This window comes from Pseudoliparis swirei, chromosome 4, assembly GCF_029220125.1.
Source record: "Pseudoliparis swirei isolate HS2019 ecotype Mariana Trench chromosome 4, NWPU_hadal_v1, whole genome shotgun sequence".
NCBI lineage: Eukaryota > Metazoa > Chordata > Actinopteri > Perciformes > Liparidae > Pseudoliparis > Pseudoliparis swirei.
In genome coordinates this window covers 17,500,912-17,514,334 of record NC_079391.1, presented here as the reverse complement: position 1 = coordinate 17,514,334, position 13,423 = coordinate 17,500,912, and the positions used below count along the sequence as shown (strand labels likewise).

At 38.3% G+C, this 13,423-nt stretch overlaps 1 protein-coding gene across 3 annotated transcripts in view; it reads left to right on the top strand.

Moving 5' to 3' along the window:
* Nucleotides 1-12,181, top strand: part of LOC130192874 (protocadherin-9) — a 194,287-nt gene extending 182,106 nt beyond the window's left edge. For all 3 annotated transcript variants that reach the window (XM_056413054.1, XM_056413053.1, XM_056413052.1), the window contains one exon: nucleotides 10,156-12,181. In XM_056413054.1, the coding sequence (XP_056269029.1) occupies nucleotides 10,156-10,526 (371 nt within the window). In that variant the 3' untranslated portion in view covers nucleotides 10,527-12,181. The remainder of the gene's footprint in view (nucleotides 1-10,155) is intronic.
* The last annotated feature ends 1,242 nt before the right edge of the window (nucleotides 12,182-13,423 follow it).

Below are 13,423 nucleotides of genomic sequence, written 5' to 3'. Positions count from 1 at the left end.
GCAGATTGCAGCCGATAACCCTCTCGGCCGAGCGGATGATGCTCTGCAGCCTGCGCTTGTCTTTGGCTGTGGCTGCAGGGTGCCAGACGGTGATGGAGGAGCAGATGATGGACTCAACGATGGCCGTGTAGAATTGTACCATCATCTTCCCTGGCAGGTTGAATTTCCTCAGCTGCCTCAGGAAGAACATCCTCTGCTGGGCCTTCTTGGTGATGGAGCCGATGTTCAGCTCTCACTTGAGGTCCTGGGTGATGATGGAGCCCAGGAAGCGGAGGGACTCCACAGCGTCGACGGGGGAGTCACACAGGATGAGAGGGGCGGGTGGGGCTGCATTCCTCCTGAAATCCACAACCATCTCCACTGTCTTTAGAGCGTTGAGCTCCAGGTTGTTCTGGCTGCACCAGGTCACCAGGTGGTCAGTCTCCCACCTGTAGGCGGTCTCGTCCCCACCAGAGATGAGCCCAATGAGGGTGGTGTCATCCGCGAACTTTAGGAGCTTGACGGACTGGTGACTGGAGGTGCAGCTGTTGGTGTACAGGGAGAACATGCAATTTTAAAGCGCTGTAGGGTATTTAGGCAACAGACCGTGAACACTTCTCAAATCATACATAATGATACCAACCCTGAGACCCATTACTGCAGGGCAAGTATTAGTGAAATGAACACAGTTGCTTCCACAAAGAACTGAATAATTGGGTGTTCAAATTCTGCTACTTTATAATGACCTTCAGTGAATAAATACAGCACACATGTAGAGTACATATATGTAAGAATATTATGTGGTATGTGCACTGTCCATTGCACATTTGTTTAAAGAAACCAATCCACTGACTTTTGACATTTCCGTAGCTTCATTTCCATCCCACTAGAATCAGTAGCCCTCTCCTACTTATTCCCTCACTCATTATGCTGGAAACAGTATATGCAATATGGAGTAACTTGGGCTGAATATTTGAATTACAAATTGATCTGAGAATATTTTTAAGTAAGGTCTAAGCCAGGGGTTCCCAAACTTTTTAGGCCACGCACCCCCTTCTACATCCCGACTGGGGTCACGCACCCCCAATCCCCCACACCTTAAAAAAAAAACGCAACGGAGTTGTTGCCGGGGGGGGGGGGGGACCACGATCGACGTATTGAGCACCCCTGCATTCAAACATTAAATAGCCGAGTTTTTTTCAGCGTAAGAAATACGATGTGTGGCGGTAGTGCGTGAGTTAAGACCGAAATGACACTTGAGAGCCCTGAGAATGTTTAATATTAATTATTACACCATTAGACCACCATTACATTTTTCCTCTCGCGCACGACCGAGAGGCAGCTCGCGCACCCCACTTTGGGAATCCCTGGTCTAAGCCAATAATATCTATCAGGGATCATGTAAATTATGTAAATTATGGAATTTTTTGACAGGCTTCGTGTTTTTTTAATTTTCTTACTGCTCCTCACCTTTACTTTGCTTTTCTTCTCTTCCGTTTTGCCTGCTCTTCTGTTCTATATACCTGCACCTACTTCCATTCTCAAGCGTTGTCTTCTTTTTCAATTTTGACTGCCTCCTGTCCTTCATCTCCTCTCATGATAAGCTGATGCCTGGCCTCAAAGGGAGCACGAGAAAGGATCCATCAGCCAGACTAGGACATCCAGCATGTTGCTCTGTTCTGCTCTGCTAACTATCATATTTATCCAACCCCAGGTAGCCTTTACTGTAGATCACAGGACCTATTTTCAAATTTGCTGCAAAGCAGTATGGAGCTGTAATTTTATGTTTTGTTGGACACCATACCACTCCCAAAGCCATTTGCAATATGTTTGCTCTTGGTATGATGCAGATATGTTTGAATACAGGCTATGTTTATAACAATGTCTGTCATTATATGCCTTGGCGTATGCGGTGATGGATCCGTGGTATGTGTCTATCTTTATGTATGTTTTGTGGTGAAGGATGAACGAGTCACAGAGAAAATAGCTTTAACGAGTGAATCTGCAAGATGCATCTTGTGTGTTTTTGAGCAGCAGCTGGAGACAGCGGTATGGCAATTTCAGCCTCCATGTTGGACCAAAACAAAGCCTCAGTCATCCTCAAATAACAACATCTGGGCATGCTTAACAGCATGGATAAATAAACAAGCCCTATGGACACTGATTCCCCCGCACTCAATCTCTCTCACTCCCTCTCGACCCGTTCCCCCTTGCCATTCAGAAGGCTGTAGGTTGTTGGTGTTGGACTGGCACATCAGCACTGATAGTGTGCATCCAATTAATTACCAAACGTTATCTCATTAGCAATAGCCGGCAGATTAAAACAAGACTACTCCATTGTAGTTGCAAACAACCTCTGGCCAAAAATGAGGATAACACTCTCCTCCTCTGTAACCTCTGTGATCTGTTGATGCTGAGTAGGACGACTGAAAGAGAGACATGTGAATACGGTTTGGTCAAAGTGTCCATCATTAAGAGGCGATTGCTCGTGGCTCACAATTATTCAACAGCTTCTGCAGAATTAAACGGACGAGCCCCCAGCACATCCTAATGACTCCTTATCAGGAGGCAATCTAATTGTTTCTTTGTCTGTAAGTTATCTGTCTTTGTGGGCATCTGCAGCATTTGCACAGAGCTGTAAGCAAAAGTAAGCACCATCTGACACGGTTCTGAATCCCTTGCATTCCTAAACACCTGTGCCTCAATTTTATTTAAAGCACTCGGGCTCTGCACCAAACATCAGCCACCGGCTATTTGCTTGCTAGTGTGTGTGTGTGTGTGTGTGTGTGTGTGTGCGCAGAGAGAAACTTGACTTCTTGAGCATAGTAACCATGAGCAACGAGCTATGCACAGACAAAGTAGCACTAAACAATGTGAAAGCCATTTTTTGTGAATGAAGGGAACTTGGTGTTACAGTTACAGCTATATATCTGTAGAAAAACTGTGAGCTTGCAAAATGTGTTTATTATGCACGTTAATGCTGTTAATGCTGTGATTCTTTGTCAGTGGACATCAATAAAAAAGAGGAGGTTATGTGTCTCACCATCACTAAAATCACAGGGATAGAAAAAAACTAGGGCTGTGAAACGATTACAATTTTTAATCAGGTTAATCACAGGTTTCTGTGGATTAATCATGATTAATCACATATATACATTTATACACAGGGGGGCACATAACTTGCTCACCAGTGCGCGCGCCGGCATCCGAGCTCTGCGGCGCGCGACACGTAGAGACAGAATGACATGCTGCTGGTTAGAGACGACCAACAACAGACGGATTGGAAGCTCATTCTGTGCATGCGTTAAATGCGTTAAAAAAAATTAACTAATTAATCGTGTAATTTAATCATAACGCGTTCTTTTTCACAGTACTAAAAAAAATATGTTCACAGCAATGCTCTGGTGCTTGTTTAAAACAGGGTTCTTCCAACAGCATGCACCTCAATCAGGTGCTTCTCTTTTGTTTAAATCCTACTATTTAAAATTCACATAAAAGCTTACAGTAGAGCTAGTGGCTTTGGGTTTTCCTTTGTGGTGAAATGGCATACAGAAACTCAAAAGCAATGTGCCAAAGTAAAGAAGGAGTTACATGACTATATTTCACTGGGCCATACGGGATCTATTTCAGACATACTCGTTTGTCGAGCTGCAGTACAACGGAGTACATACCCTCAGGCCTCTTATCTGCAGTTGTAGTGTCATGGTGCGCTTGTGCTTACCATCTGTCCACAGCTCTTCAAGGTTTCAGCAGGAGTAGCAGGATGTCACTTGACACCCTTTGGCCTTTTCCAAGTCGCACGGTTTGCATCGGAGACTGATTATTGATTACGCTATTAGCATATATATGTTAGTGTCCATGAGACGCAAAGGTACACACCATGTAGTCAGGAGATGTCACTGATTAAAAAAAGGGAAGTCAGAATACAAACAAGCATATTCTTGGACAAAATACAATAGAATAAGCTGCTTATAAACCGTGATGGGCAATATCTGTCAAGGTAAATCTGATGAAATCATAGAGGTCTATTAATAGTAAAGATTATCAGCAAGACCTATGCTGGAAAACAAGATGAAAATAAAGATTTGTCTCTGTGAGTATGTGTGTATTGATTATATGAATAGTAATGAACTGGACAATAGTAGGCCATGCCACAAGAGAATGCAAGTCAATGGCAAATTACAAAAAAGTAAACAAAGTTAAGATGATGGCTAATAAGACCGGAATTTAGGAAGGTTACAGACTGCGTAATTTAGTGAATAGTGAATCTGAATCTGGCCGAGTTTTTTTTTATAATGTCAAAAAGCCTATTCCAAAGTGAGGAGGGCTGATGGGAGAAGGTTATACCTCCTACAGTGTCATTTCAATTAAATGGACTAACATATTCCTGCTCACTGTTAAGTTTAGGACTCCCCCCTACATATGCATCAATACGTATAGAGAGATCGAGGCACCAGTAATGTGTAGTGTTAGGTTTTGGCTTTGTTTGAAATATTTGTACTGCTGAGTCAGAGTTTTGAGCAAGTGTAGGGTTTCTGGAGAGTTATATACCCCACTACGTAATTATGAAGGGAACAAAATAATTGTTGGTAGGAAAAGGAAACGATATATCCTCACCTTTACTGTGGAGCAAATGTGCTTTATTGTGCTCAAGTGAGAAATTGCAAGAGTAAGATTGTAATAGGTTATTTTGATTCGATTTGATTTGATAGAGGAAGTCTTATGCTTTAAATTAATACATATAGAAAGATATTATAACAAGGAAATATTAGGAAGAATATTATCATGACTGCATTGTCAATGCATTGTGAAGCATAAGGGAAAGGCACTGTTTTCTGTAAATAACTGTATTGACTATATGTAATGATAAATGTAAATTGCAAGAGTAATGTGTAAATGTATGCTGCATGGGAATGAATGTTAGTTTATTATTTCAGAGATGACGCATTAAATGGAAGCTGGTTGAAACCCGAGACATTGCTTTAATCTGGAGGGTAACATAATGGACTTTTATTGTGAAGGAACTTTTTAGTCAGCTGACCTGAAGTGTGACGATTGACCCGGGGTTTGAGTGTTTGACTCCACCATTTTAATACCAGTCCTTAAGCCAACGAGAGTGAAACATGCTAAGAGATAACCAATAGACTAACATTTAAGATTAGGGGTGTGGCAGTCGATACTCATAAAAGCAAGTGTTATAGGATTTGATCGCTCTGTACACATTCTGAATTTTGCAAAACAGGTCCCTATCTGCTTCTTTGATTTTAGTCTGTGGTGCAATAGTCAGTTCGGACCTACGATCGTGAGCTTTAATTGTTTGTTAAACTTTTTTGCCATTAAATATTGTTGAACTGAACCCATTGAATCCTGATCCTGATTTTCAGCGAGTACGAGACGTCCAGTATTCTGAACTTCATCACAAGAAATAGGTCGAGACCTAGATTTTGACTGCACATGCAGCATGTTTCATTTTGAAGAAACTCTGAATATATATTTGTATATAACCACTATAATTTATAATGGCAGAAGGTATAAGTTCCAGTCATTTATAAATGATTTCACTGTTTACATCCTAAAGAGTTTTACACACTCTTAGTCTTTAAGGTTGTGCACATCTGACCAGAGCCGGTGCAGACGTCAGCATAGTTTAAAACGAGAGCGTATGTTGAGTGAGATGTTTGAGTGAAAAAAACACTTGTCACTTGCAGTCCAGACGAGATGTTCACCAATGGTGGCTTATTTATATTCAATCAACAGTGAAATCTACACTCTACTGAGTGCACCTTTCCTTCTGGTTATTGTGTCACTAAACACGCCAAAGATAGACCTTAGACCCATTTGTTATGCTAGTTAGCTATTTATTTTTCTCTCACAACTTTGGGGATTTACAGTATCCATTGAAAGTAGCTCCGATACAAATGCAAAAGTACCTGAAGAGATACAAGTATCCCTTGTTGGGAAACACTGTTCAATATTATATATATTAATATAGACCAGTTTTTATAAACCTACAAGCTCTGTGCCTCAAGTGGTCTTTCAATCAGATTGTGTCTCAAACAACAGGCATGCCCAGATTACAAGAGAAAATGGCTGACTCACATTATCCTCTGCTGCCCACTGATTGTACCAATCTACATGCAAATGGCCATGTTTGTTGCACAGGGGGAATAGCAAAGCACAACGTGCTCCTTATAAATGGTGCTTTTGTTACAAAAATAGAAATAGAAATATGGACAATACAATCCCCTAATTATGCTGTAATCAATACACAATATATACACAAACTGTTGATATCACAAATAATATATTGTGATTAACAAATCAGCCAGGGTTTTTGTTTCTCCTTTTTTATAATTATTTTCAAACACCTCATGATAAAAAATTTGGAAGAAATGACATTGGTGACATTAGCCTTACGTCATTATAATAAGTTTCCGATTAATATAAACAGCAAAAAATCACATAAATGGAAGCACTGTAAATTGCTCCTCTGCTCAACACTGCATACCATCTACATGTGCACGGTTCTCTCTCTTTCTTACATCGCTCGCCCAGAACAGCTCCTCGGATATCTGCTCACTGCGCAATCTCAATTAAGGAATTTGTCTTACTGTCTCCCATGTATAAGTGCTCTCTGTGGCTCTCCTTGTAACTATGATACTGTGTGTCGTGATTAGACTCCTCATGTGCCAATTATGAGTTCCTGTTATTGTGATGGACTCCTTGAAGAAGAGTGACTGACTCTCTCTTTAGGTTCCAGGCTTTCTTCAAAATGTCCTGTCAAAGCCAAATCCCATTGTTTGAATAGCACTGCTTAGTGGAACATGAGTAATGTTAATACATATTGTCTGACAGGGTTTTTTTCTATTTCTTGGGAGTTTTTCCTGATCCGATGTGAGGTCCTGGGACAGAGATGTAATATGCGTACAGATTGTAAAGCCCTCTGAGGCAAATTTTTAATTTGTGGTAATAGGCTATACAAAATAAACTGAATTGAATTGAACACCCAAAGACCCGGTTTTAAAAACATTTATAACAAGAATGGGCACTCGGTAGAGCGCATACCTTCGCATATCACAAGATTGGGCATTGAATTATGAACATTTTGGCATTAGTTGCATGCCAATTGGACAAAAATGTATCGTGCTATGGTAAAAAAAAGATTTTGACCTTTCCATGACCTTGACCTTGACATTTGACCCGATTGATCCCAAAATCTAATCAAATGGTCCCCGGATAATAACCAATCATCCCACCAAATTTCATGCGATTCAAGAAGATTTTGACCTGTTCATGACCTTTGACCTTGACCTTTGACCCGATCGATCCCAAAATCTAATCAACTGGTCCCCGGATAATAACCAATCATCCCACCAAATTTCATGCGATTCGGTTCAATACTTTTTGAGTTCTGCGAATAACACGCATACAAATAAATAAATAAATACACGGCGATCAAAACATAACCTTCCGCATTTTCAATGCGAAGGTAATGAAACAATGAGTAATATACTATTTATATTGTTTTCTCTTGGGTCCAAAAATATGAAGAAGTACAGGAAAATATATATATAATTTCCCTCATGAACACACTTTTAATTGCATACACATACAGGACTGTCTCAGAAAAAAAAAATATGCATTTCATTCATTAAAAAAAAAATCAACATTCTGGATTCATTTTATTTTTTTATAATATTATTATGGTTTACTATTTTTTAAAAACTAAAAACCTATCTCTTATATTTAATATTTTTTTCCTTTCCTCAAAAAAAAATTAAAAAAAAACAGCTGAGTGTTGTCAGAAGCAAACCCTCAGGAAAGTTTTTGCAGGTGTTTCAAAATTAAATAGATTGTTTAGTTTTTGTTTTTTAATTTTTTTTTCATATTTTCAAATATAATATTAGAGAGAGATAGTTTTTTTTTTCTTAAAGCATATATCAGCAATAAATCAGAATAAATAAAAGCAATATTTCAATTTCAGTTGATTTGATCCAGAAATGATGACATTTTTTTTTTTTTTTTTTATTGCATTACAGAAAATAAAGAACTTCATCACAATATTCTAATTTTCTGAGACAGTCCTGTATACGTTTGCGTTAACTTTATTGCCTGCATATTTTATATGCAAGGGGCAGCCACAATTTTAAAAGAAAGAATTGTACAATGTAATTAAATCCAATACAGCATTCAATATCCCTTTTTTAAGCTTATATTATTTATCTTTTGTTGAGAATGCATGAGAAGTACTATATTAAGTGCATTAAGGCCCCAAGTTATAGTTTGAATTAATGTCAACAATTCATTGAATTTGTTTAATTAGTGAACTTTCTTTAAAATCACTGTCCCACTCAACTTATAACTGATATTTAAGCTAGAAATAGTTTTCTTCTCTTAATCAGGTAAAATGTTACTATTATGTTGATCCTTATGATGGAGTGTGACACAAATAAATAATTACAAAATAAAAACACATTCACTGTGGTTGACTGGGTTTATAACGATTACAATCGGCAAACCACATGAATTACAGTTAGGCTTTATTGTAGTTAAAGTTATGAGTGGGAGCACCATAAACAGGCCTTTTTTTTATTACAAAAATTTAATTTAATGGAGCTTAAAAACACTTTAATATGCCTATTTCCTATCATTTCTTCCAAAATGTCAATTTAACTTCATTTGCAAAACAATTTGTCAATGTAAGTACATATCTTTAGGTCTAAAGTATTACGTTTAACATACAGGCTTAATATAAACAATCATCACATGTTTCTAAAACTCACTGTTCCTCTATAAGATAACTCCAAGTAAAACATTATCTCAAATTGTCTAAGTAAGTTTAAACTAACAAGAAGAAAAACAGGTCCAGGCAGAAGTTTGAAAAAAAGCCTTTTTAAATATTACAGAATTTAGCTAACCGCAAATTAGCTTTGTGTGAAGCAAAGGGAAACTTTAGGACAAATACTTATATTATTCTTTTTTAGGACAAAAACAGATGAATTCATTACCCTTTGAAGCTTGATTTACAAACGCAGACAGAATTGGATGATTTTTTAAAAAAGAACAAGGATCCTGCAAATAGCAGAGCGCATTATAGTTCATGCATTATGCATTATTTTCTATCAAATGAGATCAAAACAAAATACAACCTGAAACACTAAGTTGTTGGTATTTTACATGTTTGAAAGCTGATAGATGTTCATCAGACGAGTAGCCAGATAGTAGCCAAGGGTAAGAGAGCAATGTCCTGCTGATGATTTATAGTGATGCAATTTTTTTTATTTTTTTCATTCTCTGGTTGACAGGAATGGGATTAGGAGCACAACTTTCCATATTAAAGGGGAATAAGGAGCATGTGCTATTGTGGCCTACAGATTTTGGAACAACATTAAATTCGTCAAAATCATAGATTCCCAAACACTGTCAATTGTTACAGACAAAGCTTGTGTTGTGTGTTTTATCCAATTTAAACACAACTTCATTCACTGACAGTGTCAAATGATCTCTTAACGTGTATAAATGTTTCAGATTAAATGATAGAAGAGGTGAAAGACATCACAAAAGGCAACTTGTTGGGGTAGCCTAACTACTGACGAAATATCAGACATCATTGTAGCGACGCACCTTAAGCTGCACAGTCTATTTGTAATGTATTGTGTAGGCGCTATAACTGTATCTTTGGATTCAATTGACATTGCTCAAAGATAACTAATTTATCCTTACATCCTTCTCAAGGACATTTTTATCCTGCTGGAAGAAGCCTTTGGCCATGAATGTTTGCAAATCATCTGCAACTATATATTTAGGGAGGCTGCGGCATTTAATGTTCAATTGGTATTAAGGGACCTCATGGCATTCCCCACATACCTAAATGCCAAACCTAAACCTTTGAAACAAGGCAGGATCAATCCCTAAATATATGTTGTTGTAGGCAAATTTAGACCATGCGATCTTAAACATCTTCGACTGAAAAATAAATAATGTTCATAATGCTTACCGGTAATACAATTTGTTCATGAAATTCAGTATGATGAATTAAGACTTGTGGGTGACAATCGGTTTCAGTCGTGTTTTTGTTTAATCATGTTTCGGACAAACAAGTAATGATGCAGGAATTGTGGTTGATCTCAATATATGTTTACCTGTTCTTTTTATTTATTTATGTTTCTCTTTTAGATGGCCCCCTGGGACCTCGTGGCTTAGTGGAAGCTACAGAGATGTGCACACAGGAATGCTTAATCCTGGGACATTCAGACAACTGCTGGATGCCCCCGACATTGGGAACATACCAGCAGCCCAAGTCACCCGTGTCTAGCTTTACGTCTCAGAGGGAGTGGGGTCCCAAGGAAAAACTTCTCAATGGACATACTCTAACCAGAACCTGGAAAAATGAGAGTGGGCGATCAGAGCATTTCGGTGACAGGAAGCAGTTTGGGAGCGGAGAGGGACACTTCACCAGCAGTGGCATGGCTGATATTCCGCTGGTGAGTCTTAAGTCCTGCCAGCCAGCCTCCTGCCCAGACATCCCGAAGGACCATCAGCTATAAGATGGACTTTGCTTCTGTGCTGTGAGATGTCCACCTGAGCTCCTCTACTGTTTTGTTATTGTCTTATTTCTTGTTTCATCTTTGCCCGCTTAAGTTGATGCTTCTACAGTGTGATAGCCACATATACAATGTCGGCAACAAAACTATTGTGCTTATGCCGTGTTCTCTACAATTCACTTTATTGTGGCTCCAGAGGAAACCTTTTTTTTAATATATACCTCCATGGATTTATTCAACTTAACATGTTCTGTCCACTTCATGTGTGATTTGGACAAGTGGAGGAAGGACATGAGGAAAAAGGAGAAAATGAAAAAAAAAGAAAAAGAAAAAAAAATACCATGGCTGACCAGTATATACAAATATTTGTGGTGTGGTTGTTATTGAGTCTTTCAGGACTATATTAATCAACACAATCAAAGAAAATGGAATTACATTTCAGAAAGTGTTCTAATAACACTGTTAGTCGACACTTGTTTATTCTGTCATTGTCTGTGAGTTTGTAAATAAGACTTATTAACCACTTTCATGTACATGTAATAACCACAGTGAATAGGACAGTTATTGGCTGTTATCATAATGGCTTGTTGTCAGGATTTGGTATTTCAACGAGACAAAGATATATAATTTTAGCACAAAGTAAACATTTGCCTATTTCTTTAAAACCCGTTGGTTGATTTTGAACCAATTTTCCTTCCCATAATATTCTCAATATGACCCATATTTCATAAAGATTTTTGTCAAGAACTACAAAACCACAGGCAAAACTTCTTTTTTTTAAACATTTTGTATGAAGGATGTCAGTGCTCAATATGTGCATTATAAAAATGAAAAGCTTTGAAAGCTCTCCTCTATAAACTGATTTTGAAAGTGTTCAGTACAATTAAATCGCAATATATTTGTAAATGGCTAAATGTTTTATCTAACGTTGATCTTATTATTGTATAGATTTTATTCAAATTGGGATTTAAATGAGTGAAATCCCTCAGTAGTAGCTGCAATTTATTGGCATATGTATATGTATATATATATATATATATATATATATTATTTCCACACAGACTATTATTTTCCATACGTAAGAAAACGCAGGTTAAGATAACAAATTAATCACTGTGCCTTCATGATGTTTCTTCAAACACTGAATTGTGCTTATTTAAAAGATGAGAACATGTCGGCTATAAAGACTATCCTGTCTGATAATCAAATGCCTTATGCATTGAATGTTTGCCAAATTTCACATCACACTTATATTACTTACTGACGGAGAACACAAAGGCATGTGCAGATAATGGGTCAACCATGAAAGATCATCTGTCATTCTACTGTCTGAAAAAGTTAGTTTTATTCCAAAGCATGGAAGGCAAATTACACAATGGAATAGCATGCTAAAAGATATAGCTTTTAAAAGTTAACTTGATCATTTTTGTGTCATTTTCTTTTCTTGGAATAGTTGATTTGTGCATTAAGGAGACATTGAGTTTGTAAAGCACTTTCATATTTATGTCACAATATAAAGACGTTAAGTGGGATGGTGATTTGCTTATCGCAGTATTTTTGTCAGTTGTGAGGGTGTTTGACATTGCAGATACTGAAACAGTTAATCCGTGTTAATACTCTACAGGTATACAGCTACTGCAATAAATGTTTTAATTATGTGTATGCTTAATTTGTGTGCAAAATGATCACCTCCAGAGCTCTGTGTCTGTTTTGTGTAAATGTTTGCCAACCAATATCTCTAAATAATTTGGTACAAAAAAAGGAAATAATTTATTTCTAGTGTACGGCACTAATTCCTAATTAGTGCTAACTGTTCCTAATCTTTTGGCTATTTTTTCATCTTCTTACAACAGCCAGATTCTTGTCATTGGCCAATAGTCATTGAATTAGACCCGTGTCCTTCATCATCACTTGAACACAGCACTACTGTGTCCCTACCAAAAGCTAATCATGGATGGTGAAATTCTGGGATGGTGAAATTCCTGGGAGGGGGTTGCCATGAAAAATGTGTGAAGCCATCCAAAGACAGCTTGCAATGAAATGCTACTTTTCTTCTTCAGAACTTAACCATATCATTATGGGTCTAACTCACACAGTATCCACGCAACATCCACCTTCTACTAGATGAGGATAGTCTCCAATCACAAGCACACAATTACCCACTGAAAATGTGCACGCGTGTAGCTGGCCAGCCAGGTGGCTCACCCAAATACATGTGGACCTTCTAGTGTATAAGACAGCTATCATCGCTGTCTACCATCCTTTTGCTCTTCAAGCGAGCAGCGATGTGCCCAGTCCCTGCTCATCTTCACTGGCCAAGATTCAACACCAGCAGTGGTGGGATCACTTCTGATGCTTCGATGTGATGCTTGGCTGCTATTCGAGCAACCTGAGCTCGAGATCGATGACGTTGAGGTCCCTCCCCGGCTGCCAACTCTCTGCTGCTGCTGAGACACTTTCTTCTTCTGCGTCCTAAAATAATGTCTTCCTTGGAAGATGTTGACCTCAGCTAAAACAGTTTGTGAACTAACTGTCCGGTCGGTTCAACTCAATTTCTCATTACTTTGTGCTGCGCATACTGGGGCTACCCTCAGACCAAGTCTCTCCTTTGTTACTAATAACTAATAAGGCTGTCTTTCAGGTCAAATGTTTTATAGCTGGATGCTTTTTGTCTGGCACCCTATGTGGAATCGGGTGGCAAAGTTGAGACAAAACATGTGCTTTCTATTTAACACATGGTCCCCATTAGACACACATGTTTTTGCGCTTTGCAGATGGTGTGTCCTCCAACTTTGTTCCACTCATAATCTACATTTAGCATGGCAGTGTCAGTGGTCTTGTTTGGTGGGGTAAGGGTCAAGGACACTTGTGGCATAGCCGTGGTCGAACCCTGTCAGTTC